Consider the following 25,752-nt stretch of genomic DNA (forward strand, 5'->3'; position numbering starts at 1 on the left):
TAATTAGTGCCTTCATGGGTGAACCAGCCTTTTTTTTTATTTCCTGAGGGTCCAGGACTTGAAGAGGGCCCAGGAATGTGAATTATACTAAAATATACCATTGCTCTTATCCATGTTCCAAAGGCACTACTGGGACAGAGAACTGAAAATAAGGAATTAGGTCTTCCAGGTGTCTCTGGGTATGGAAAAATACAAGGTAGGAATGTCCCTGGCTCATTCCTGCAGTTAGAGCCTTTTCTGGACAACAGGAGAAACATTCTTTTTGTACAGAAATATCCACTTGGGATTCTCACATACCCTCTTGGATATTCTTGTATCTTTAGAATTCAGATTTATTTGGATTTGGGAGTCATGGAAGGTTTTGGCTTGAAGCAGCAAGTGCCCTTTCTCCTGTGCTGGGAAGAAAAAAGGAGAGCTGATAATGCATTGCAAAAATTTAGTCTATTATATAAATTACACACAGGCTGGCAAGTTCCTCGGGTCAACTTAATCTGTTTTCTTCTGTGCCTGGAAAGAGAAAATGACCATTTAATTATTGGGGAGAAAAAAATGATCCTCCTGATTGAGAGAGTCACATGAGTGCAATTTACTTCATCCTTCCATTCATTGAACGGACATGGATGCAGTTCAGGCAGAGATTTCAAGTTTAATTTCAAGCCAGTTATTTCAAGTTTAATTGGGTGGACACAGAGTGACAAAACCCCCAATGTCCCTAAAGAAACCAAACCCCTCTGTGCTTTGCTGGTGGTGTTGTGGGTCACAGAATTAATCCTGCTTTGTTCTTACATGCTTCATTCATATTTTTCCTCTTCTGTGGTTCAAATGATCCGTGTTTAACTTGGCATTCTAGGAAGTTATTCAGGAATTTACCAGAGCACAGGTTCTCCATCCCTGGCAGTGTCCAAGGCCAGGTTTTGGATCACCCTGGCACAGTGGAAGGTGTCCCTGGCCATGGCAGGGGTGGCACTGGATGGGCTTTAAGGTCCCTTCCAAACCATTCTATGATTTTCCATGTACAGATGATTTTCCAGGAACTATTTCCATGATTCCTGAAACTGGGACAGAGGTACACCAGTGTGCACTATCCCAGGGTGATCCAAAACCTGGCCTTGGACGCTTCTGGGGATGGAGAACCTGTGCCAGGGTCTGTGCTCTGGTAAATTCCTGAATAACTTCCCAGAATGCCAAGTTAAACATGGATCATTTGAACCACAGAAGAGGAAATTCAGCCTGTTTCAAGCCTATTTTATTCAGTGTCAGCCTGTTTTTTGTTCTCAGTCCAGAATCCCAGGATGATTTGGGTTGGAAGGGACCTCAGAGCTCCTCCTGTTCCACCCCCTGCCACACCTTCCACTATTTTAAGAAGGCCTGTGACAAAAAAAAAAATCCCCTAAATCCTGGCTTTAGTTTCAATATTGGGAATATTCCTCATGGTGAAGTGTAACACTCCACAGGCACCGAGGGGAGGATTCCCAGTGCCCGGGGCACAACCCCGTGAATTATCCATGAATAATTAATGAGTAACGGGGACCATTATCGGTTTGTGTTCCCAAACAAACACCAGCCTTAGCACATCTTCATCGGACCCGCTCTGAAGTCAGGCAGCCACTTAGCAATTAAAACTTTAATTGCTCCGCAATTAAATTGGCGACTACAATGTAATTAGCAGGCAGGGTTTCATTTGGGAAAGCCAGGCTCTGGCTGAGAGGCCCAGGGGCTGTGTGCTGGGGACCAGGGCAGCAAGGGAAGCTGTTCCCTCTTGCATTTCATGGAATATCCCCAAGCATCGCTCAGCTGCAACTCCTAGGGCCAGTTTTTACTAAGAAAAGCTTAATTTCATGAAGTTTTAGTGAACCTCCCAGAAATCCTGCAAAGCAACAGGGTGAGGTGAGGCTCTGGCACAGGTTGCCCAGAGCAGCTGTGGATGCCCCTGAATCCCTGGAAGTGTCCAAGGATAAAGAACTAAAGCACTGAGACTTGGGGGCCTGCAGAGCCCAAAATATTTTGAGTTCTGCGTGGTTAAAGGGATTTTTGGAGCTATTTCTGTTGAGGACAGGCTGATGGCTTGTGGAGGCATCAATCTCTTTTATTGACCCTTAACTCTGGTCACCTTCTCATGTTCATCCTGGAAAGGGAATGGCTGGAGCCCTTGGAACTGGGGAACTGAAGGCACTGAGATTTTTATTTTATGCTCTGTTTGAAAAATCATACACATTGCCCATTGTTATGGAATAGCTTCTTACAGCTGACAAAAAAGTGCATTGTTTGTATGCCAACTAACGCTCCCCAAAATCAGCTCAAGCTGTAAATTAAATATAATGTTGAATTCAATAATGCTCAATATTTGGACTGAAATGCAGCATTTTCTGATTCTCCTGCCTGGAGAGAAGCATCTCTTGCATTATTTAGTGTTTGTCTGATGGAGATGCCAAGGCAAGCTGCAGATGTATCTCCATTAATTGATCAATATTGTGTTGTATTCCATTTGGTTCCTTTATCTGCTTGATACAGCAGAACAATTTGTTTGCTCCATGGAAAACTGCACTGTACAGGCTGCCAGGTAGGAAAAGAAAATGGGAAAAATCCTACAGCAGTCCCTTGAACTTTTAATTCCATAAGAGGTGAATTTTTCTCATGGTCTGGGCATCTTATGGTGAGGTGTTTAATGTTCCAGATTGCTCAGTTACACAGCAGGGGAATGGGAGGCTTTCTCCAGGATAATAAATTGTAATTAAAGAGCACATTAATTACCAAACCACAGAGCATTGTTTTATCTAATCTTGCTAATACCTGCAATATTGTGCTGGGAAATCTTCTCTTTACTTTAAAAACAAGTATTTAAATTTCATCAGCAATGTGTTTCTTGTGCTCCCCAACACTTGGGAATAATGTGATCCCATCTGTGCATTCCTGCTCAGAATTGCCCATCTTTCTTTGGAACCCAGGAGCCAAAAGTCAGGTAAAGTAATTTCCTTAGCAGGTTTTTGTTATAGAGCTTTATCCAGCAGAGCTTTTTTTGCAGAAAAAGCTGCTGAAACTCCAGTCTATTAAACAAAAAATGACATTCTTCAAAATGATTTAGGAATCTCTGAAGTGTGGGAGGCCCCACTAAAGGTTGATATTGCTCATTCTTGAGATAAACACCTATTTTTGTTCTTCTTGTTATATTAATACTTAATATGAAGAAATTAATCAAACATTTATAGAAATAGTCATAAAAATTAACTTGCATGAAGATATTTGAATTCCCCCAACTCTGCTTCTCTATCACAGAAAACACTGCTGCCATTTTACACTCCCACAGCCCAGGTAACTTTTAGGTCATAATATTTACCAAACAGCCATTTTCAGCTGGATAAATAATCATCTTTTCTAACCTAAATGAGTCTGTGTTTCAGTTCTCTGAAACTGTTTCCCAGTTTGGGGTGTCAGGGGAGGTTTTTGTAGTGGCTGCTAAGATTTGAAACCTTTGCTCTTTTTCCCCACCTTTTTTTTTTTTTGTGGGAATAACCCTGTGGCCCCCTCATGTCTGTCCCCTCTTCCTTCTCTTCTCCTGGCTCTTGTTTATCAAATCTTGCTTTCAAGCCCTCCATTATTTAAAAGATGGGTCACGTCCAACCTCCCATGTTGGTCCTTTCTTTCCATCCAACCTGGGATTTTAATTTTGACCCTTCCTCACACATCCCAGCATGATGCAGGTAAGCTGATAAAGCAGATTTCCCCTCATAAAACGAGATATTCAGAAAGGCAAGGGGTGGAGAGATGGGAATTAAATAATAGCCACAGGTCAGAGTAATTTTCTTTTCTGTGATAGTTCTGTTACTCATGGATGAATGTTCTCAGGGATTAGTTTCTCAGGGAAAATGACCAAAATTACATCTCACCGCCGTTTTCATGTGGGGTGTTAAAGACCTAAATCTTTTCTTTTTTGAACATAAAAAAATGGGGGAAATTTCACCTGGAAGTCTAAGGGGAAATTTCACCTGAAAGTCTAAGGGGTGAAACAAGTTCACACTGAGTTTAGTGTACTGTATGTCCTGACTGTACAGATGCTCTGTAGGCACAGAATTTTTGGGTATTGGGAGTGGAGTCTCATCCCCAGTGTCTCAAGCCTCGTCCCACAGTCTCAAGCTGGCCCAAGGGAAATATAGGTTGGATATCAGGAAAAAGTTTTTTACACAAAGGGTGATAAAGTTCTGGAATGTTCTGCCCAGGGAGGTGGTGGAGTCACCATCTCTGGATGTGTTTAAAACCAGCCTGGATGTGGCACTGGGTGCCAGGGTTTAGCTGAGGGGTTGGGGCTGGGTTGGACTCGATGATCTTGGAGGTCTCTTCCAACCTGGTCATTAGAATTTAATTCTGTGAATTCTAATGAGCTACAGCTGTGCAGGACAGGTGAGTGATATTGAAATTAATGAGCCAGTAATGAGCCCAGGGGCACTGACCAATCACACAGGAGCAGAGGGCACACAGGTGCAGTGCATCAGCACGAGGGGAGAAAAGGCTGGGCTGAAGAACAACCAAGTGCTGATGCCTGAAACTTTTCTCTGTGTGAGTCACACCTTTGCTGTCAGTGGTGAGTTTTGTATCCCATGGAAGAGGGCTGGAGTTCATGTCCAGGGCCCTGTGGCCCTGCTGGGCTGCTGCAATTCCAGATGGTGCAGGACGTGTCCCCAGCCTGCCACCACCCACACCTCGGGCTGCCCTGGCAGTGCCAGCACCTCCTGCAAACGGGGCTGGTGCGTGGGCACAGGGTTTGTGGGCATTGGGAGCGGGGCTGAGCCTCATCCCTAACGAGCTGCAGCTGGGAGAAGCAGGTGAATGATATTGAAATTAATGAGCCTTAATGAGCCCAGGGGCACTGACCAATCACACAGGAACAGAGGGCACACAGGTGCAGTGCATCAACACGAGGGGATAAAAGGCTGGGCTGAGGCACAGCAAGGGCAGTTGCTGGCAGTGTTAGGGTCTTACTCTGTGTGAGCAGATACCTGAAGCCTTCTGAGCTGCTGAGGTGTTGCTGTGTGTGGTCTGAAGCTTTCTGATATTGTATGGTGACACACTGTGGCTGTCTCAACTGCAACGATGCTCCACTAAAAAACAGTCAAGTGTTAAAAGTATCTGCATGCAGTAGTTGGTTTTAACCTTTTTCTGAGTGTATGTGCTCTTCTTCATAATACATTTAGTTCCTTTTGAAGTTGTAGGGCTCTGGTGTGGTTTTTTCTTTGTTCACAGTATGGAATTCCGTGATGGTTTGGATTGGACGTGACCTTAAATTCCCTCCAGTTCCACCCTGCCATGGCCAGGGACACCTTCCACTGTCCCAGGCTCTTCTAAGCCCCATCCAAACTGGCCTGGAATCTAAAATAAATTTTAGAAGTTAAATCTCAAAAAACATTCACCCTCCTTTAAAAATATCTGAAATTATTCAATTGCCCTTTTAAAATGGTTATTCTCTCTTCTTTTTCTCACAGATGGGAAGGTTGAAGTGACAAAAGAGGGAGTGAAGCTCTGCACCATGGGACCTGGCAAAGTTTTTGGGGAGTTAGCCATCCTCTACAACTGCACCCGGACAGCTACTGTCAAAAGTAAGAGCATTTTAGATGTTTCTTCAATCTTTTCACTTGGAAGCTGCAGCCTCTTTTAGGTGTTTCACTTTCTCAGTGAATTCAACTCTTTAGGGCATGGATTTTGGTATGGAATTTAGGCACTCTGTATGAAGGAGATGCAGAGGAAATGCACCATTCAGTCTCTCAGGTTGGTCCTACCCCATGCAGAGGAGCCTGAAGCTTGCACCACAGTTTTCTTTACAATTCCTGCTGGATCTCATGATAATTATTTTCTTCTTGCTTAGAAGAACCTTTCTGACCTGTGTAAGCCTTTAAGGGAAACTCAGTAAGCCAAGCTTAGCTTTTGTTCAGGACAAATCATTGTTTTCCCACTAAAATAAATCAGGGAAAAAAAAAATCTGGATGGCACTCGACCCCCTGCTCTAAACTCCTCAGCACTTTTCTTACCTGTTTTCTTTTATGAATGTTCTGGGCAAAAACTTGGCTTGCACAGTTAAGCAGAGGGAATAAATCACATTGCTATGTATGACTTAAATGGGTTTTTGTTTACATTCAGATGCAGATATAGGATATCACAGCTCTCCTTGATCTTGAGGACAAGAGTTTATGGTGGTGTCTGAAGCAGAGAGAGAGATAATAAATAGTTGTGTGGTTTTAAGGTGCTGTGGTGGAGGAGTTAAGAGTACAGATGGTACAGAAAAATTCAAACAAGAGGTACAAACTTGAATAATACAAACCAGTGGTATTCTTGTGCCAGAATAATGAGCTGTGCAAGTCCCTGCTCAGAAGAAAGCTTTTTCTGAATATCTAATTGTGCCTCAAAAAAAGAGAAAGGAAAAGAACAAATGGGCAGGAATGAGAAAGCAGGAACAGATAAGTGGATTATTTTCTGCAGCATGTGCTGTTCTCTGTAGGGCTCAAGGACATGACTGATGTTCTCTGTTCTCACCTGTGCAAACCTTGCCCTTTCACAAGTGCTGGGGACCTCAAGTGAGGGTGGAAAACTCAGAAAAGCAGCAGGTTTGTGTGATAAATACAGCTGGGGAAGGTTGGGAAGAGCAGAGGGAAAGCTCACAGCCTAGAAAAGGCAGTGAGGGGATGGTTGTTGTTTAGTTCCCCTTAGGAATGCAGAGCTGGAGGGCACCTGAGTGGAATCCCACAGAACAACTCTGTTCCTGTGCCATTCCCAGCTGCTTGGGCAAGGCACTCCCACTGCAGCTTTTCTGTGGTTTTTTTTCCCTTGCTGCCTTTTCCACACCCTCACACACCCCTCCTGAGCAAACCTCCAGCCTGGCACGTGGCATTGCTGTCCCAAATCCCTTTGTCCTGGTTAAACTGGGGGCAGGAGTAAGTCTACTCAGAGAATCCTTGCCTCAAGGAAAAGGAGTCTGTGTCCCTTGTTCCTTTCTTAGCAGCACTGTGTAATTAGAGTTCTGCTGGGTTTTAATCCCTTTCCCAGGGCCAGCAAGGGACCTGGAGGAATTTTCTCTCTGGTTAGTGCACAGATCAGTGCAGATTTGGGGCTGTAATGAGCTTGGGGAGCTGCTGCAGCTCACAGTCATTGAGCTGAGGGTGTGGAGGTGCTCACATCCCCTCTGGGCTTGGTGTTGACTTAGTTGGTCCTCCACAGCTTCAAACACCTGCTTGTTCCTTTGGGAAATGAGCAATAAATGTGCTAAATCCTTAGAAAGTGGTGGTAAATACTCCATTAAGCCTTGGATCATTCCAAGGTTGATTTTGGGAGAAATAAAATTGGTGATTGTAGTGAGAGCAGACACTCAGCACTGGTGGTGAAGAAGTGGCAGGGAGCACCATCCAGCTCCAGTTTGGAGGAACTCTCAGGGCTTCCCAATTTTCAGGAGAGAGCTTTCCATCATCTCCAGGGTGTCAGGAGTGTGCTTTGATGGGCCTGCCTGTACTTCATTAGGAGGGCATAAAGTGCTGCTTTCTGAGGATGAAGTTGCAGCAGAGGCTGAGTGAAGGATGGATTTATGTGGGTGTGGAGCTCTGTGTTACAGCTGGGCCATAATGAGGTGTCAGCTGAGTTGACATCTCCAGCTGGAACTGGGTTTTATGTGTACTCTGGCTTTGGTTTGTAAATAATAATGATTTTAGTGTCATTACTCACTGTTAGTCTGCACAGGCTCTTCAGCTTGTGCTCACTCTGCAGGAGCAAACTTCAGCTATAAATCACTGGAGGAAGGGCTTTGTCTTTGCAACAGAATTTAGGAGACATTAAAATTTAATCATTCTGATCTGACTCCTGTCTCATAATGACCTCTTTAATAAGGCAATCCAGGGCTTTGAAAAGCCTGCCCCAGGAGCACTATTAATATTTTTTTTCCCCTGTCATTGCAGTCTTAAATAAAAGCAGGGTGGGGTTTGAGTTCAAGCAGGGCATGGGAAGAACCCAAACCCTTGGGTGTTGAGGAGCACCGGGGAAGGCAGGGACACATCTCCTGACATGTGGCCTTCTTTTTAAGATAAATGAACAATTTCTGACATCTGATTTTTGTTTGGTTTTTCTGCAGTGTCTGCTTTACATTTCCAGATATTAGTAGAGGGTTTGGTGGGTTTTTTTTTTTTTTGTTTGCTTTTTCTTCTTCTGGTAGAAACTGGTCAGTCTGCTCCAAGTATGGAACTGTCAAGGCTTTCTGACTCCTTGATGTTCACAGATCACCTTCCCTTGCACACTCAGTGAAATCCAAATCAGCAGCTAATTTCTCCCCCTCTTGTATTGATTATCCAGAGATCTCAAGTGCCTGCATGCAATCCTGGATGCTGCTTGCAATTCAAAGCAGAACCACAGACTTTTCTCCCCCATTCCAACAAATAATTAGGTTCAGAATGAGGAAAACATCACTTGTTGTGGCTACACCTAAAATGATGTCTCTGATCCTCTGTTTTTAGAGACATGGTTGGAAAAAAGAGCTTAAGAGAGGTCAGCAAAAAAAGATAAAAGACAGAAATCCCCCCAGATGAATTGGGGTTGTGTTTAAAACATTGTGATTCTTCATTTTGCTAACAAGATGTGGGAGGAAGTGAAATTAATCTGCTGTTAATACTGGGCAGAAGTCTCATTACTCTTATAGAATAACGTGTGGAGCAGATTTTTGCAGATGATTTAGGCTGAATTTTGTGGCAGGAGCAGATTGTCCATCCTCTAAGGATGTTCTGCTTATTTTAGAAGTGGTCTAACACCTGAAATAGATTCTCTTGTGGGAAAAATTCAAATAAAACCATCCCTTAGAAACATCTCCATGCGAGGCTGACGATTTCAGGGGAGTTGCACTCCAAGCCAGCTTGTGTTTTCAGGAGAACTACTAGCAAAAAAAAATAATAAAAAGCAAGCAGAGGCTGAAGTTATTAAACTCTAAATTATGTAAATCCTTCTGCTGGCCCTCAAAAGGCAGCACAAGAGTCCCTCAAGCTGCTGTGCTTGCCAGCTGCACTAATTGTACAAAACCCAGCGCGGCGCAGAGGGATTAAGGCGGGAGCTCAGCTTCTCCTTGCCAAGCCTGGATGAGTTTGAATTTTCAACTGCTGGTTTTTGTTTTAATGGAGTCCTCTGCACTGCTTGCTGCAGCCCCAGGAATGACAGAACTTTCTGAGGAGCTTGGTAACATGGATAATTTGTGGGGGAAAATAAGGCAGCAGCGAGTTGCCAATTAAAACTGCAGAGACTCGTTAAAGCCTTGCAGAAGGATGCTGCCTTCAGATATTCTCCTCCAACAATTACAGGAGCCAGGGTGAAGTTTGTTCAGCTCTCCTTAAAACACACTTTGCAAGGAAGTTGACTTTTAGATACTCAACTGTTTGATTAAAATCTCTCTGATGTTACATGGAGATAAGAAACCCGGGCTGGCCCAGCCAGTCTGGTGTGCCTGGTGGGAGATAAATGGAATATAAATGGATATATCCTGGGAGAAAGTAATTTAAACTCACCCTTCCACTGCCTGTATTTTACTGTGACCTTTACAGGTCTTGCAAGTAATGTGACAAAATGGGATTGGATTATTCCTCCGAGGGGATGATAATGAGAAAATGATGTTGAGGACAATGGACAAGGTGTAGCAGGATTCCCCCCCCCCTTCTTCAGAAGCATCTTCAGGATGGCATTTCTGTGGCTCCTTATTTCCATCTTTGGGATCACAGAATCCCAGAATAGGTTTGGGTTGAAAGGGACCTTAAATCCCATCCATTCCACCCCATCCCATGGCAGGGACACCTTCCCCTGTCCCAGGCTGCTCCCAGCCCCAGTGTCCAGCCTGGCCTTGGGCACTGCCAGGGATCCAGGGGCAGCCCCAGCTGCTCTGGGCACCCTGTGCCAGGGCCTGCCCACCCTGCCAGGGAACAATTCCATTCCAGTCTCCCACCCAAATCTCCCCTTTCCTGCTGGGAAGCCGTTCCCTGTGTCCTGTCCCTCCATGCCTTGTCCCCGGTCCCTCTCCAGCTCTCCTGGAGCCCCTTTAGGCCCTGGCAGGGGCTCTGAGCTCTCCCTGGAGCCCTCTCCTCTCCAGGTGAGCACCTGGAGGTTCTGGCATCATAGGCAGCTTTAAGACTGGGTATTTATTTATGGGAAAGACTTTCAGTGTTAAATCCATGTTGAAAAACCCTATAGACCTGTATGGCCAAGCAGATAAAGTAACAATAAATAACAAAGGCCTGTTTGTTCTGTCTGATAGAGAAGAAGGGTGATCACCATTCCAGGGAAATGAATTGTTTCTGTTGTTCTGGAATGCTTGTGGAAATAATTTTGTTGATATTTTTCATGTTGATTTAATTGCAGAGTGGATTGAGCTGAGTTCTCATCACTTAACCATGGTTATAAGGAGATGATGGCTTTCTCTGTGCAACCCTTGACGGATTAGTGAATATTAATAGCAGATGTCAGACAATTAGTTCATAAAAGCTCCCATTTCATCCCTTTTTATAGATGTCACTGAAAATGTTGCTGATGTTTGAAATGTGGCCAGAGCAGCTGTGAGAAATGAGGTGACTGAACTTTGCTGTTGACAGTAAAGCTTTGCTTTGGGCAGAGTTTGATAAACAAGGAGATGCAATGGAATATTTGCCATAAATATTAATTTATAGGCTCAGTGACTTGTGATCTTTTCCCAGATTAAAATGCAACAGACAGCACAGGGGCTGGGTTTGCCCCACATTATATGAAATTTCTCATTCTAGACTATTTCCTGGCAGTAACTGGGGAACAAGAGGGCACTTGGCGCCAAGAGAGGCCCAGAACTGATCAAGTTGTGTTTCAGAATCAAAGCAACCACTGCCTTCTGTTCTCTTGGGCCACTTTTAGGAGCTCTTTGCTGCCATGAAATCACCCCAAGCTGCCTTTCCTGCTGTCCATAAAAGCAGAGAGCTCCATGGTGTTGACTGTGCGACCTTAAATCCACTTGCTCGTGGCAATGATGCAGCAACAATCAAATTGATGGAATAGTAACAGTTCCAATAATAATGGAATGATGGAATCACTGAAGCTGGGAAAGACCCTTCAGGATCATCCAGTCCAAGCTGTGCCCACCTTGTCCCCAGCCCAGAGCACTGAGTGCCACCTCCAGCCCTTGCTGGGACACCTCCTAAGAGTGCCAGTATTTCCCCAGTTTGGGATGCTGAAGAGGGCTGGAGTTCACTTGCATTTATCTGAAGTTCCCTGGCCAAGATGCATTTCACATTATTGAAGTGCCAGTGTTAAAAGCATTTGGATACCAAATAAATTGACAAAAGTGCAGATAGGCTTTTTAATTAAAAAAAAGAAAAAAGGCACCAACAAGTTCTCTGTATTGCACGTTTGAAAAACTCATTATATTTTATGAATTGTATCTTCTCTGGGAATGGGCTGGGAATGGAAGCTTTTATTTATCTTTAGGCTGCAATAAAACCCATCCAGACAACAAGCAATGTTGACAACTGCATTCACTCCTCTGAAGTTATTTGCAGAAGCCTTTACTCCACAATATCAAAACCAGTAGTGTTTGAAACGGGTTTGCTGAAGCTCTGCCCTTTGCAGCCTGTGCCTGACACCCATCTGGAGGAAATGAGATTAAAAAGTGTCTCTTTTTTAATTAACTGCAGCAATGAGGTGCCTGGGGAGAGGCTCAGCTATGTTTTGTTAGTTCTTTGGGGTTTTTTTTAGGGTACTCCATGTAGACAGCAGAAGGTGCAGGTGCCACCTTAAAGCTGTCTTGTCTTTTCCTCTGACATGGCCTGGATGCCCTGGATTGGTTTTTTTGATGGGAATTGAGGTGAACTCCAGACATCTGAAGCGATCCGACAGCACTAAGGGCAGAGATCTGAACGAGGCAAAATCCTGGCTGCCTTTGAAGAAATAGGATTGTCTTGATTTCCTGTGTTTGTTTTCCAGCTCTGAGGTCACTCTGCCTGACTTATCTGTAGTAGAGGGCAGGAGCAGAGGCTGATTGAATTCACACATGGCACCCCAGTCACAGCTTGTCTTTTAAACTCGGATTTTCTTTGGCTGATGAGGGTCACAGGAGCTGCCTGGAGCGGGAGGAATTGTCTGAGTGGGTGTGAAAATGCCACGTGCTGGGTTTGCCTGTGTCCCCAGCCCCATTTCTGATGTCACCAGCCCCAGGTACACCTGAGTGCCCGTGGCAGAGACACTGCTGGGATGTGCCTCTCCCCCATTCCCCCCTTGGGCAGGCACATCCTCCACTTAAAGGCTGTTTAGCATCTGCTTAGATCCTGTATTCCCTGCTTGAGGAGTCCCTTGAACCTCCTTCAGGGTCCTTTTTGTGCTTCAAATTTCTTCTGCCTCTGCTTTTGTGATCCTTCACCATTTCTGAGCACTGCTGTGATTCTTCCATTGTGAGAGATCCCAAAAACAGATTTAGTTTTTGTCAGATACTCTCTGCTAGCACAGCACAGTTGGCTTTGTTCTTGGGGGAAATTAAGGGAATTCAGGTGAGTTTAGCTGATTTGAGGAAGCAGCTTTATGTGTGAAGGAGAAACTCAGGTGCTCTGCCTGTGGTCATGACACCTCCCCTGATCCTGGCCTTGTGTTGCTTGGGAAGGACCTCAGGAAAGCTTCTCCAACCTTTTTTTGGGACAGGGGCTGCCAGGCAGCCATGGCTTTGTCCAACAGGTCTTGGTGCCCTAAAGGTGCCCTGACCCAGAGGGACACTGTGGATTTTTTGGGTTTTTTTTTTGTTGAGGTTGGGATTAAATGTGTGAGATGGTATTTTTTTTTTTTTTTTTTGTTTGGACTTAGATGTTTATTAGTTCTTATTTATATTACAGTTTCACGAACTGTGAAGTCTACGATAATTTACTCTCACAAGTTAAAAAAGGAGGCTTATCTTTTCCTGCACAAGGTTTTTTAAGGCTAAACTGTTTAATTAAGAAATTACACAAAATGTTTTTACTTTTAACTAATTTAATAATTATTAACAACTATTAATAACTAATGACTTGTGCTCTGCAATAAGGACTTTTTTGATCTAATTACACAAAACCATGAAGAAGAAGGATTAGCTTCTGCCTTAAACTTCAATCTTACTTTATATATATAACTACATTCTAAAACCTTAAAGTTTCCCACCATGTGATACTACCCACTTGCATTCAAACTCCACACCCATAATCCCAGTTCTAGAATTGAATTTTGGAAGCTTCTCCACGGCCTCAGTGTTCTCTTTTGTGGGGGGGTCAGTGTTTGTTAACACAGAAAGTCCAAAACTCTCAGCAACCTGAGTTCCAACAGGACACCTGCTTGGAAAAGAAGTTTTCCTTCCTGTCCAGCCTGAACCTCTCCAAGAGCATGCCCTGAGATGGAGCAATGGCCATGTCCTGGTATTCCAGAGCACACCTCTGTGCCCAGGGACACAGGAGCTGCTTTGGGAAGGAGCCTGGGTTAACCATTAACCCCCCCATGAATGTTAAACCCCTCTTTGGGTGATTCTATTTTTTTTTCCCCTACAGCTGGATAAACACTTGCTGGGAGAAGGGAGGGGAGCACATGGGAATGGGGAGAGTGCTCAGGGCTGCTGCGGGTAGTGGTGACAAAACAGGGAAAAGTGTTGAAAATCCTCTTTTATTCTGCATTGTGGTGGTTGGGGAAGATCTAACAGCTTTAAAGTGCTCTCCTGCTTCAGACTTGGAGCTGCTTGGACATGGCCCATTTGGGTGGGGACATCAGGGCCCTGCAGAGCTCATCCCCATTGTCCCACCTTTCCCAGGGGATGGAAATTTCCTTTTACTAGAGGGAAAAATACACCTGGAGTGAAGCTTCAGGTTGAGTTGAGATTCTGCTTTTTTCTGGAAGCTTGACTTTGCATAAGCCCTTCCTATCCTTTAGCACAGGTGTCTGAAAAACTGGGATAATTTGAATTTGCATGCATGAGATTGGCAACTTCCTGGGAAGGGGCTGGTTTATCCCATACCATCAGCACTGTATGGCTCTAAATGCAAGTAATAATTACTTGGTTGCCATTGCTGATGACAGCTTTGTGATTCACCAAAAAAAAAAAAAAAAAAAAAAATCTGTGCCTGTCCCATCCCTGGAAGTGTCCCAAGGCCAGGCTGGAACAGCCTTGGAGTCTTAAAGGGAGTTTTGAAAAATCCATTTTCAAAATGGAGGATTTTGAATCTTCAGAGAGACAAATACTTCAGTGTTGGTTGGGATTTTTTTTTTTTTATTTGGCTGCACAAATATTTGCCTGCTTCAAATGAATTGTAAAAGCTTTATGGTGTTTGCTTAATCGCTGGTGCGTTTTTAATTGTTGCTTGACAAACATTGTAATATCTAAAAAGACTCAGTAATTCCCCAGCTTTATGGAGCACTGGGAAAGGAGATAATCTTGTTTTGGCTGCTGCTCCTGCAGAGTTTTTTTGGGGTTTTAAAGAAATCCTCCTTGCAAGTCCAGGAAGATGATGATGGTTGTATTTGACAGCTGATACTCAACTCCTGCTTCGTTACTAAAATAATCCCCCTTAATTGTGGGTGAATAAAATGCTTCAATGCTCCATCAGCTACTGCAAGAAACTGTGAGGCTCCCAGGCTTTGCTGTGCCCTCATCTCCTCCTGGTTATTAACAAAGGACATCAGTGATAATGTATTTTTTCCTGATTAACTCCTTGCAAACTTATTTGCTTCCAGGTTTGCCATAACTATTTGTGTGGAATGAGCTTGCAGGCAGGTCTGGGATGGAGTACACTGCACAGGATGATCACACCCTGGTAATGCAGAGCCCCAGGACTTATTGGCAGCTGGCATGGCAGCCTTTCCTTCAGCTGCTTTTGGCATTTAGGCAGGAGAAAAGCAGGGATGTGCTGCATTCCCAGTGGGAATGGGAATATATTCTATATCTCATCAATGAGAATGTATAAAAAATAGCTGTGAAGGCATGGAAGCAAGCAGGCTCATTAGCACAGTGGCCCTTGGGGCTGCTTTAATGTGTGTTTTAATGACTTTCTCATTAGTGTCTGGAAACCAGTGGTTCCATTCTTGCTGGATTTGTGGGGCACCCCTGAATCCTGCACTCCTGGGGTCACTTGTTGCAGACATCTTTTATGAAAAATCCTTTCCTTAGGGTTTTTCCTCCTGAGAAGCTGAGAGGCCTCAGGAACAAAATGTAACCAATGGTTATCTGCTGCTGTGGAATGCAACAGGTGCATCTGGGATTGGTCTCATGTTGGTTGTTTCTAATTAATGGCCAATCACAGCCCAGCTGGCTCAGACAGAGAGTCAGAGACAGAGCCTTTGTTGTCATTCTTTGCTTTTCTATTCTTAGCCAGCCTTCTGATGAAACCTTTTCTTCTATTCCTTTAGTATAGTTTTAATGTAATATATATCATAAAATAATAACTCAAACCTTCTGAAACATGGAGTCAGATCCTTGTCTCTTCCCTCAACCTGAGACCCCTGTGAACACCACCACAGTCACTTCCCAAATAAATTGGTGTAACTCCAGTACATGGATGTGTTCATCACAGAGATGCTCTGGTGCCAATCTATCACCCAGTAAAACCCCAGACATCAATGGGTTTGTGATGGCTGTGGCTTTTTAAACATTTATTAAAAATCCCAGAGTGGTTTGGGTTGGAAGGGACCTTAAATCCCATCCAGTGCCAACCCTGCCATGGCAGGGACACCTTCCACTGTCCCAGGCTGCTCCAGCCTGGCCTTGGGCACTGCCAGGGATGCAGGGGCAGCCCCAGCTGCTCTGGGCACCCTGTGCCAGGGAACAATTCCTCCCCAATATCCCATAAATCTCATCTCCTTTAATTCAGAACCCTTCCCCTTGTCCCATCACTATCTAACCATGGAAATAGCCCCTCTCTCTCTTTTTTAGAAGCTCCCTTTTGCTACTGGAAGGTGCTTTAAGGTCTCCCTGGAGCCTCCTCTTCTCTTTGCTTGGGAAGATGGAGAGGTGGCAGAGATCCATGGAAAATGTGCACTTCTAAATTCCTCTGGGGAAGGTTTGCAGCTGAGATCAACCAGGAAGACTGAGCAGTTTGTCAGGCAGTGAGTTTTTTTTTTCAAGGATGGTCAATTTGGAGGAGCCAATCTTAATTTTCCAGCTTAGTTTGCAAATTAAGTCTTCTTTTCTGAGAATAAAACTAATGTTATGAAAGCATCTTTATAAACAGTTTGTAATTGCTTTAATTTGATAAAGGCAAAGTGTTCCCATCTTTGTCCTCTAATATCAGTTTATCCTTCAACAGCATAAGAGCAGAACTTGGGAAAGAAATTATTCCTTGTGGAAAGAAACACTCATTTCCATGTTCTTTCTCTCTTTTTTTAATGTTCTATTGTAGCTAATGAACTGCTGTGGGTTTGTGTGGGCCACGAGCATTGTGAATTCGTTGTGTGTCTGCTCTCAGCCCTCACATTAGGACTGGAACAACATTTATGTCTTTTAATCACCTCTGGAATCCCTGCTGCACTGGGGTGTTACAGCTTGGGGTGTGCTGGGAACAGAGAGCTGGCACACACTGGTGTGGATTCCTCCAAACCCAAGTGTTCCAGGCTGTTGGAGATGGGCACAAATAATCCCCCACAAGTAAAATGTCCTTGTTGATCTCATTCTGGAGTCCCCAGTGCTTTGGTGCTGGGACAGGAACAGGTGTTGGTGGTTTTGGGAACTTCTGTTTGTGTTCCAGCCTGGGAATGGGGTGAGGCCCTCTCATTGGAGGCACTTGAGAGCTGCATCTCCATCCAGGAGGATTGAATCTTGGTAAAATGTTATTTATTCTCTGCAAGCTCTGAGGTTTGAGGGTGATGTCACATCCACATGAGTATCATGGAATCCCAGAATGGTTTGGGTGGGAAGGGACCTTAAAGCTCAGCTCATTCCCGCCCCTGCCATGGGCAGGGACACCTCCCACTGTCCCAGGCTGCTTCAACCCCACCCTGTGCCAGGGCCTGCCCACCCTGCCAGGGAACAATTCCTCATTCCCAATATCCCATCTAAATTTCCCCTTTGTCAGTTTGAAGCCATTCCCCATTGTCACTCCATCCCTTGTACAGAGTGTCTCTTCATCTTTCCCATCAGCTCCTTCAGGCCCCAGTTTGGTCACCCCAGAGCTTCTCCTCTCCAGGTGAGCACCCCCAGCTGTGCCAGCCTTTCCTCCCAGCAGAGCTGCTCCATCCCTCTGCCCATCCTGGTGCCTGCCCTGGGCTCTCTGCAGCAGCTCCAGGTCCCTCCTGTGCTGGGGACAGCTGTGTGTCACAGGGGGTTGGCAGTGAGGGACCAGCAGGACACACATTCCATGCTGGCAGGGCCACAAGAGTGATTTGTTGTTGGGATCTCTGTCTCCAAAAGGTTTGCTTAGTGAAAGAGGGGGAAATATTCCTAATTTCAGAGGTTCTACTGAGGGTTTGAGTTGAGGAATGTGCTTGTCTTGTTATACCCTAAACTCCCTCAAGCTGCCTGATGCCATTTGGAGATTCCAGCATCTGATCCGTTCCAGAGTCCACTAGAAACACCCCAGAAATCCTGGAGCTGCAAGTCACAGCCACTCAAGTCCACATTTTCTACAATTAGGAATGTTAGAAGCCTGTAAAGGTTAACTACATTAATAGTCAGCCCCTGCCAGCCCTCTTGAGGAGAGTGGCCTGTCTGGGAGACCTTTTGTGGATGAATTGTGTTGTAATGTGGAGTTATTTTGCAGCTTCTCTAACTTATTTTCCCTGAATATTTGTCAAGTTGCATGTAATATTTCCAGAATAGGGGAGGCATTAACCTTTATTAACCACTGCAGAGACTGAAACTCCTAAAGACTGACGGGATAATTAAGGCAACATCTCGGGGTGACTTCACTGCTCCTCAATCTCCATTAATTCTGATGACAGTGATGAATTTCAGTGCAGTAATAATTAGTTTTTCTCACTGTATGGAGAAACATTCTGTGAATCACTGCTGTAAATTCACTCTTTCTGACTCCAAAGACATCTGAACTCATCAGTGATCCTGCAGTTATTTCCATGTCCCAAGAGATCTGTGTGTATTGGAATGGCAAAGGTTCCACAGGCTGGGACAAACAGCACAGCTGGATGTACAAACTCCTGTCGTGACACCAGCAAAGGACTTCTGAATGGTTTGGGGTAGGCTGGGCTTTCCCCCTTGCATTTACATCCTACTGGAGTTAATCCTGGCCATGTATTGCATGTTCAGGCCTTGAATAATGAGGGTGTGATTTCCAGGTGAGGCTTTGGAATAGATCCATTGGGAAAGGCTTGTTCAGCTTCTCTCTGCTCTCCTTGGGTTCTGTTCTGATCAGCATTAAAAGCTGATTGTCACATCCAGCCAATAAATCCTCTCATGGAATTATGGAATATCCTGAGCTGGAAGGAAGGACCCACAGGATCATCCAGTCCAAGTCCTGCACAGGCACCCCAGCAATCCTACTCTGTCCAAACTCTCCTTGACACCTTCTGGCTTTGCACCTTTTCCTCCTGTTCCTTTTGCCTGCACTTTCCAAGCTCTTGTGGGGTGTGTGCTGGAAACAGAAGGGATGGGTGTCACTGTCACTTTTTTTCTGGAAAAATCCCTTTGCCCAGTATTTCTCTCCAGGGAAGCCAAGAAGCCTCAGAGAAAAAGGAAAACAAATTCTTATCTCATTTGCTTCTCCTGTGCTTTGCTGCTTTGGAATGTGTTTAGAGATTGTTTGCCCACAGGTGGTTGTTTCATTGGTTTCTGCTGTGAATTATTTTGACTTATTGGCCAATCAGTGCCGAGCTGTGTTGGGACTCTGGAAGAGTCACAAGTTTTCATTATTATCTTTTTAACCTTCTGTCTGTATCCTTTCTGTATTCTTTAGCATAATTTAGTTCTATATATATTCTTTTATATAATATAGTTATCATAAAATAATAAATTAGCCTTCTGAGAACATGAGTCAGATTCATCATTCCTCCTGCCATGGGGCACCCTGCAAATACAATAGATGGGTGCTGGGGAAAAGGGATTTTAAGACCTGTGGAGAGGTTCCATGTGTGGGCAGGAAGTTTGAGCCCACACCAACAAGGGCTTTTTCCTGTCTGGAATAAGCCTGTGAAGCTCCAAGGTGATGCAATGCAATTCCAGGTTTTACTTGTCAGAGGAAAGAATTCCTTGCTGATGAAATCCTATGGATGGTTTATTTTGGCTAACAGGGAGAGGATGGTCTCATTTTAAATCCTGTGCACTGATGTTGTGTGGAGATTATTTCATGTTTGGTGCTGAGAAATTTAGATTTTTTTTTGGGATTGTTCAGCCTGGGGAAGAGAAGCTCTGGGGCTGCCCCTGGATCCCTGGAAGTGTCCAAGGCTGGGTTGGATGGGGCTTGGAGCAGCCTGGGACAGTGGAAGGTGTCCCTTGGCAAGGGGTGGGATGAGATGAGCTTTAAGGTTCTTTCCTACTCCAGCCTTTCCCTGCTTCAATAATTTATATATAATATAAACTCATACCTTTTTGCCTATGAGCTCTGTTTTATAAAAACAATTTTCCAGTCTGAATTGCTTTTCCTAAACTCTCTGCAAAGCCTGTGTTTGTAAAGTGGATATTAAAATGGGCTGAAAATTGTCTGGTCACAAAGTCAATGCTCTCAATTCCCATGCAAATGGTTCATTTTGTTCTTTAAACTGTTATTTACACACAGTGGTCTGTGAATGTTTATATGCAATGGCAATTCAACAAGTCCTGGGAAGGAACTGGAATCCAAGAAGCTTCAGTAAAATTGTGTGGTGCAGATTTCACAGTAGATTTGGTTAAAACCATTTTTCCCCATTTAGTTTGTCACTAATCGCTGCTTTCACTAATTACTTTTTTTGTCTTGAACAACTGCTTGGAACAGCTCCACAAAAGCCAATTTGTTGTGTTCATCATGCAAAATATGCCACGACCAATTACACTGCATGAGCCTGTATATTTAAAATACAGTAAATCATCAGAACACAGCCCACAATTTATTTCTCTGAGCGCGCATAGAAATTAATCCACAATTTTCCTTAAGGTGGTTTTATGGCTATGCCAACTTCCCGTGTCATAGCATCATTTCCTGGTAAGGGGGAATGGATTTAAATTGGAAATGTTTAATGTGTTTCAATTGAATATTGGGAAGGAATTGTTCCCTGGGAGGGTGGGCAGGCCCTGGATCCCTGGCAGTGCCCAAGGCCAGGTTGGAGGAACCTGGGACAGTGGAAGGTGTCCCTGTCCATGGCAGGGGTGGCACTGGATGAGCTTTAGGGTCCTTTCCAACCCAAACCATTCTGGGATTCTGTGGTTCTGAATCTGCTTGTGCCTTATATGGGAACGGTGTCTTGTGAGGCAACAGGAAAATGAAGATGTGAGAGAAAAGAAAGGAGCAGAGGGTGTCATGTGGATGAGTTTGTTAATGACAGATGGATTTTCCCTGTGCTCTCTGTCAAGGTGGCAAACCTGACCCTCTCTGTGCACATGTGCAGAGCTGTGCTTGCCTTCATGCTTTAATTCTTTAGCTTTGCATTCAGCATCTTTGCAAATGATTCCAGTGATTCACTTTGGGATGACAAATTCTGTATTTTTAGCTATTTTATCCCAGCTGCTGGGATAACTGCTGGGAGCAGCAGAGGCTGCAGCCAGTGATGCACAAAGGGAAGGAGCCCAGCCTGGCTGCCAGACCCCCCAAGTGACTTTGCTGGTTTTGTGCTGTTGGCAGATAAATTGCAGAATGATCCCAATGAGACAGGACTGACTGGCCAGCTCCTGATACCAGGACAAACAATATTCTGGGCAGTGGGAGCTTACCTGCTTTTATCTCTCCCTTTTACATGTGGTTTTAGCAGATTTTTAATTTCCCAGAGCATCTGGAGGCCTGCAGCTGGTTTGGCACATGGTGGGAAGCCCAGTTTGTTTAGCCAGTGGGTTATTTAGTAATAATAATCAGTTTATTTCATTTTATCTGTCCTCCTGTTAGAGATGTGTGCATGGGAAGGAAGCAGTGGAAATTGGGCCACCCAGAGCTGGAGTCAAAGAAAAGACCAAACAGTTTCCCCAGAGCTTTCAGGAGAAAGCAGGGCAAGAAAAAGTTTTTTGGGAAGGACACTTAAATATGAGCCTTTTCCATACATTTAGGTCAAGAGGCTCAAAAGTCCTGAACCAGGAGTGTGGCTCTGAATCCCTTTTGGAGATTGGTATTCCCCCAGGGAATTCCTGCACATGGGTTCTGAGGGTCCCTGGTGCACTGAGTGGTATGGAAATGATGGGAATGAGCCACAGATCAGCCTCTCCAGTGGGGTGTTACAGCAAAATTACCACAAAGAAAAGTTGGGATGGAGCAGAATTCCTGCTTCAGTTGATGTTGTCCTTGTGTCCCAGGGGAATGTCCCAGCCTCTGCTTCCTGGCCACCCATGGGTTCCTCTGTGGCTTTGTCCTTGTGTATGAGTGTGGCACATTCATCTCCATCTGCCATGAGGGACTCCAGAGGGATGGAGCAGCTCTGCTGGGAGGAAAGGCTGGGGGAGCTGGGATTGTTCACCTGGAGAGGAGAAGCTCTGGGGTGACCAAACTGTGGCTTTGCAGGGCCTGAAGGAGCTGCAGGAAAGATGGAGAGAGACTGGGGATAAAGGATGGAGTGCCAGGACACAGGGAATGGTTTCCCAGTGCCAGAGGGCAGGGCTGGATGGGATATTGGGAATGAGGAATTGTTCCCTGGCAGGGTGGGCAGGCCCTGGATCCCTGGCAGTGCCCAAGGTCAGGCTGGATGGGGCTTGGAGCAGCCTGGGACAGTGGAAGGTGTCCCTGCCCATGGCAAGGGTGGCACTGGATGAGCTTTACAGGTTCATTCCCACCAAACCATTCTGGGATTCCATGACGTTTCCTTGGCTGAGGCCGGTGGTGAGTGACTGGGTGTCCCACAGGGCTTTGGTGGCTATGTGACCTGGCTGGGGCCCTGGGGATCAGCACAAAAGATCAACCCTGGAGCAAACTTGATTTGCACAGAGAATCAGCCACTTCCTGGTAGAACCCACTGATCCATGGTGGTTCATGGTGATCCATTGCAGTTGATGGTGACCCATGGTGATCCATCGTGATTAACAGTGATCCATGTTGATCCATGGTGATTGATGGTGATTTATGGTGGTCCATGGTGATCCATTCTGACTAATAGTGGTTCATGGTGATTTATGATAATCCATAGTGATCCATTGTGACTGATGGTGATCCATTGCAGTTGATGTTGACCCATGGTAATCCATCGTGAGTGACAGTGGTCCATGGTGATTGATGGTGTTTTATGGTGATCCACCATGACTGATAGTGATCCATGGTGATGGATGGTGATTTATGATGATCCATAGTGATGGATGGTGATTTATGATGATCCATGATGATCCACGATGATCCAGGGTGATTTATGATGATCCATGGTGATTTATGATGATCCATGGTGATTGACAGTGATCCATGCTGATCCATCATGATTGATGGTAATCCATGGTGACCCATGGTGATCCATCATGATTGACAGTGATCCATGGTGATTTATGATGATCCATGATGACCCATAGTGATCCATGATGACCCATAGTGATCCATGATGACTGATGGTGATCCATGATGATCCATGGTGATTGATGGTGATTTGTGATGACCCACGGTGATCCATGGTGATCCATCATGATTGATGGTGATCCGTGATGATCCATGGTGATTGATGGTGATTTGTGATGACCCACGGTGATCCGTCGTGACTGATGGTGATCCATGGAGATCCAAGCTGTGGTGGCCTCTGGAAGCCCTGATCTTGGTGTGCAGCACAGGAATGAGGTTTTGGGGACGCGGAGCAGCAGATCCAGGATCTCCCCGGCTGAGAAAGCTCTGTCCACCATCCTGCAGTCACATCAGTCTGGGCATTGAATTTCCATGGGGAAAATAAGCAAAATTTCCATTCCTGTTCAATACATCTCCAGTGGCTTTGGTTCACCTGATTCCTTTTCCTTTTTTGCCTCAGCTCTTTTAATCCTGTTCATTAAGTATTTCATTAGTTGCCCTGATCCCTCAGTTAATCTGTTATCAAAAAAAGATAATTTAACTTCCCAGCACAACCCAGTTTAGATGGATAAAATTCTAGGCTAATGACTTGGTTTGCTTCTATTAATTGTAAGAATTTCTATAATTAGGCTGAGAATATTCTGTTGACATGAGTTCTGAAATATTGCTCATCCCAGGGAAATATTTTTCAAATAGTGCAAATAAATGCGGTGGTAGAAAACAGAAGAGTGTTGAAATCGGAGGGGTTCTGCTTGGTTTGAAGGCAGCTTGGGAAGAGAAAGCATTTATGGAATATTTTGGGTGTTCCATCCCTGTATTGCTGAGAAATAGGGTTGTATTTAGAGATTTTGCTGTAAAGATAAATTTTTAGAAGGAGGAGGGAATTCCCCCTAAACCAGTGGGGGGAAAGTAAAAGGCTTTGGGAATGCAACAGCCTTTGGTGTGGGGACTTTATACTGCTCAAAATATTTCCATTATTTTCCATTATTTCCACATTGCAGGCAAGTAACAACAGATGAGGGGTTTCTGATGAGAAAATGTGCTGATAAATGAGTGATGGACTATTAATTAACCTTATGTTAGTCCCTAAGGGGTGACCCAGATGATTTGGGTGGGGAAGGCAGGAGGGGGAGCAGGTCAGGATCCTGCAGCTTGGATTTTGTGGAGCTGTGTGGAGTTGTTTGGTTGAGAACAACTCTTAAAATGCCTCACAAGCTGAATATTTGCAAATAATTTCAGCTTCCCCAGCAGCTGGCTGTTCAAATCCCTCATGGAAGCTTCAGAATTCTCATTTAGGATATTTAGTGGGTTCTGTAAAATCAGTGGAATTGCACAGAATAGAACATGAAGTGTTGTATAATCCCTTCTGCTGAGGGGAGGACAAAACCCAAAGCCTAAAGCAGTCCAAGTACAGACCTGGGTTCCTTTTGTTGTCTCCCATCTCCAAAACCAGCTGCAATTTCTGTTTTATCCCAGAATCCTGGAATGGTTTGTGTTGAAAAGGACCTTGAATTTTATCCAGTCCCACCCCCTGCCATGAAGAGAGACATTTTCCACTATCCCAGGTTGCCCCAAGCCTCATCCAACCTGGCCTTGAACTTTTTTACGTTGGAAAGGGGATGAAAGAGATGGGGAAAACCTCCTAAAGCTTTTGTTGATTAATACAGGTTTCAATTCCCACTCCCAATGTGCTTTCCCTTTCCACAGCCCTTTTCAAGGCATATCCTCCTGGATGGGCTTCCATTTCTCTGCAGCACTCAGGGAATAGGAATCACTTGACACCCTAAATTTGATGGGCTTGCTCCATCTGTGCGTGATGGTTTTTACAGGAAAACGACAGTTTGGGGATTTCCCAGAGTTTCCAAGCTCATTGTTCTGAAAGAAAAAGTCTTGGGAAGGACTTTTCCACTGAGATTACTTATCTTTAGGAAATAATTCCTTGTATCCTACTGGAAGGCAGCAGTGAGGACAGGTCTTGGATTTCTTATTTCCCAGGAAGCAGGTGAGTAAAACAATTCCTAAATGTGAAAGATGAGCATTTTTGAAATGGAAGGAGTGCAGTAGGAAGGGTGATAGATGTATTTTTGGGCAAATAATACGTGTATTTTTTGGCAAATGTCTCCTGGCTCATTCATTCGAACGCCCTGGACAGGTGTGGATGAGTCAATCCCTTACGTCAGAAATGGGCTTTAAAATGGAAAGGCAGCTTTGCCACAGGAATATCACCCTCAGAGGGAGCATTCCTTTTCCCTGGAGGAAATGAATCCCAAATTAAAAAAAGCCAGGAGCAGAGTAAATGCACCCCTGTAATAGCACCCCTGGGCCATTCTGGCAGTGGTTGTGCAGAGCAATATTCATAAATCAGGATTTGTAGCAGGAAGTACCAAGCTCAGATGGGGTTTTTATTTGCAGTCATGCCTTGGTCCACGCGGTGTTTGAAAATAAATGGAATTCTCTCGTGGGGCTCACAGGTCACAGCTCATTTGTGCTGCTGTGGGAGAAGTGCCACCTCTTCTGCCATGGGCAGGGACAGTGACAGCAGCCCTGGGGACACCTCCTTCCTCCCACAGCTTTGGACAAGGGATAGAGGGACAGGGCACAGGGAATGGTTTCCCAGTGCCAGAGGGCAGGGCTGGATGGGATATTGGGAATGAGGAATTGTTCCCTGGCAGGGTGGGCAGGCCCTGGCACAGGGTGCCCAGAGCAGCTGGGGCTGCCCCTGCATCCCTGGCAGTGCCCAAGGCCAGGCTGGAGCAGCCTGGGACAGTGGAAGGTGTCCCTGCCCATGGCAGGGGCAGGAGTAGATGATCTTGAATTCCTTTCCAACCCAAACCAGTCTAGGAATCTCAGTTACACCTTGAACACACCCAGGGTATATTCATGGTTCTCCCAGGTGACATTATCCCCCTAACATTAAATAAAAAAAGAGCTGATGGAAATGGTGGGATGTGGAGTAGGAAGAGCCCATCTCCTCTTGTATTTTTGCTTGCAAGAGAGGCACCTCCTGTCCCTGTCAGTGTCTTTCAGTCACCGGGATGATAAATGCAATATTTGTGCCTTTCACAGGAAAATGGGATCATTCCCAGGGAGGTCTGGAGACTCCTTTATTAGAAAGTGTCCTTTATTAGAAAGCATATCAATAGGGAAATGGGGAATGGGAGGACATCTCTATTTATGCCATTCACTATTTTCT

At 44.9% G+C, this 25,752-nt stretch overlaps 1 protein-coding gene across 3 annotated transcripts in view; it reads left to right on the plus strand.

Moving 5' to 3' along the window:
* PRKG1 (protein kinase cGMP-dependent 1) overlaps positions 1-25,752 on the plus strand; it is a 412,591-nt gene that overhangs the window by 198,373 nt on the left and 188,466 nt on the right. For all 3 annotated transcript variants that reach the window (XM_036404675.1, XM_036404673.2, XM_054515613.1), the window contains one exon: positions 5,475-5,588. In XM_036404675.1, coding sequence (XP_036260568.1) covers positions 5,475-5,588 — 114 coding nt within the window. The remainder of the gene's footprint in view (positions 1-5,474; positions 5,589-25,752) is intronic.

Source organism: Molothrus ater, chromosome 8 (assembly GCF_012460135.2).
Source record: "Molothrus ater isolate BHLD 08-10-18 breed brown headed cowbird chromosome 8, BPBGC_Mater_1.1, whole genome shotgun sequence".
NCBI lineage: Eukaryota > Metazoa > Chordata > Aves > Passeriformes > Icteridae > Molothrus > Molothrus ater.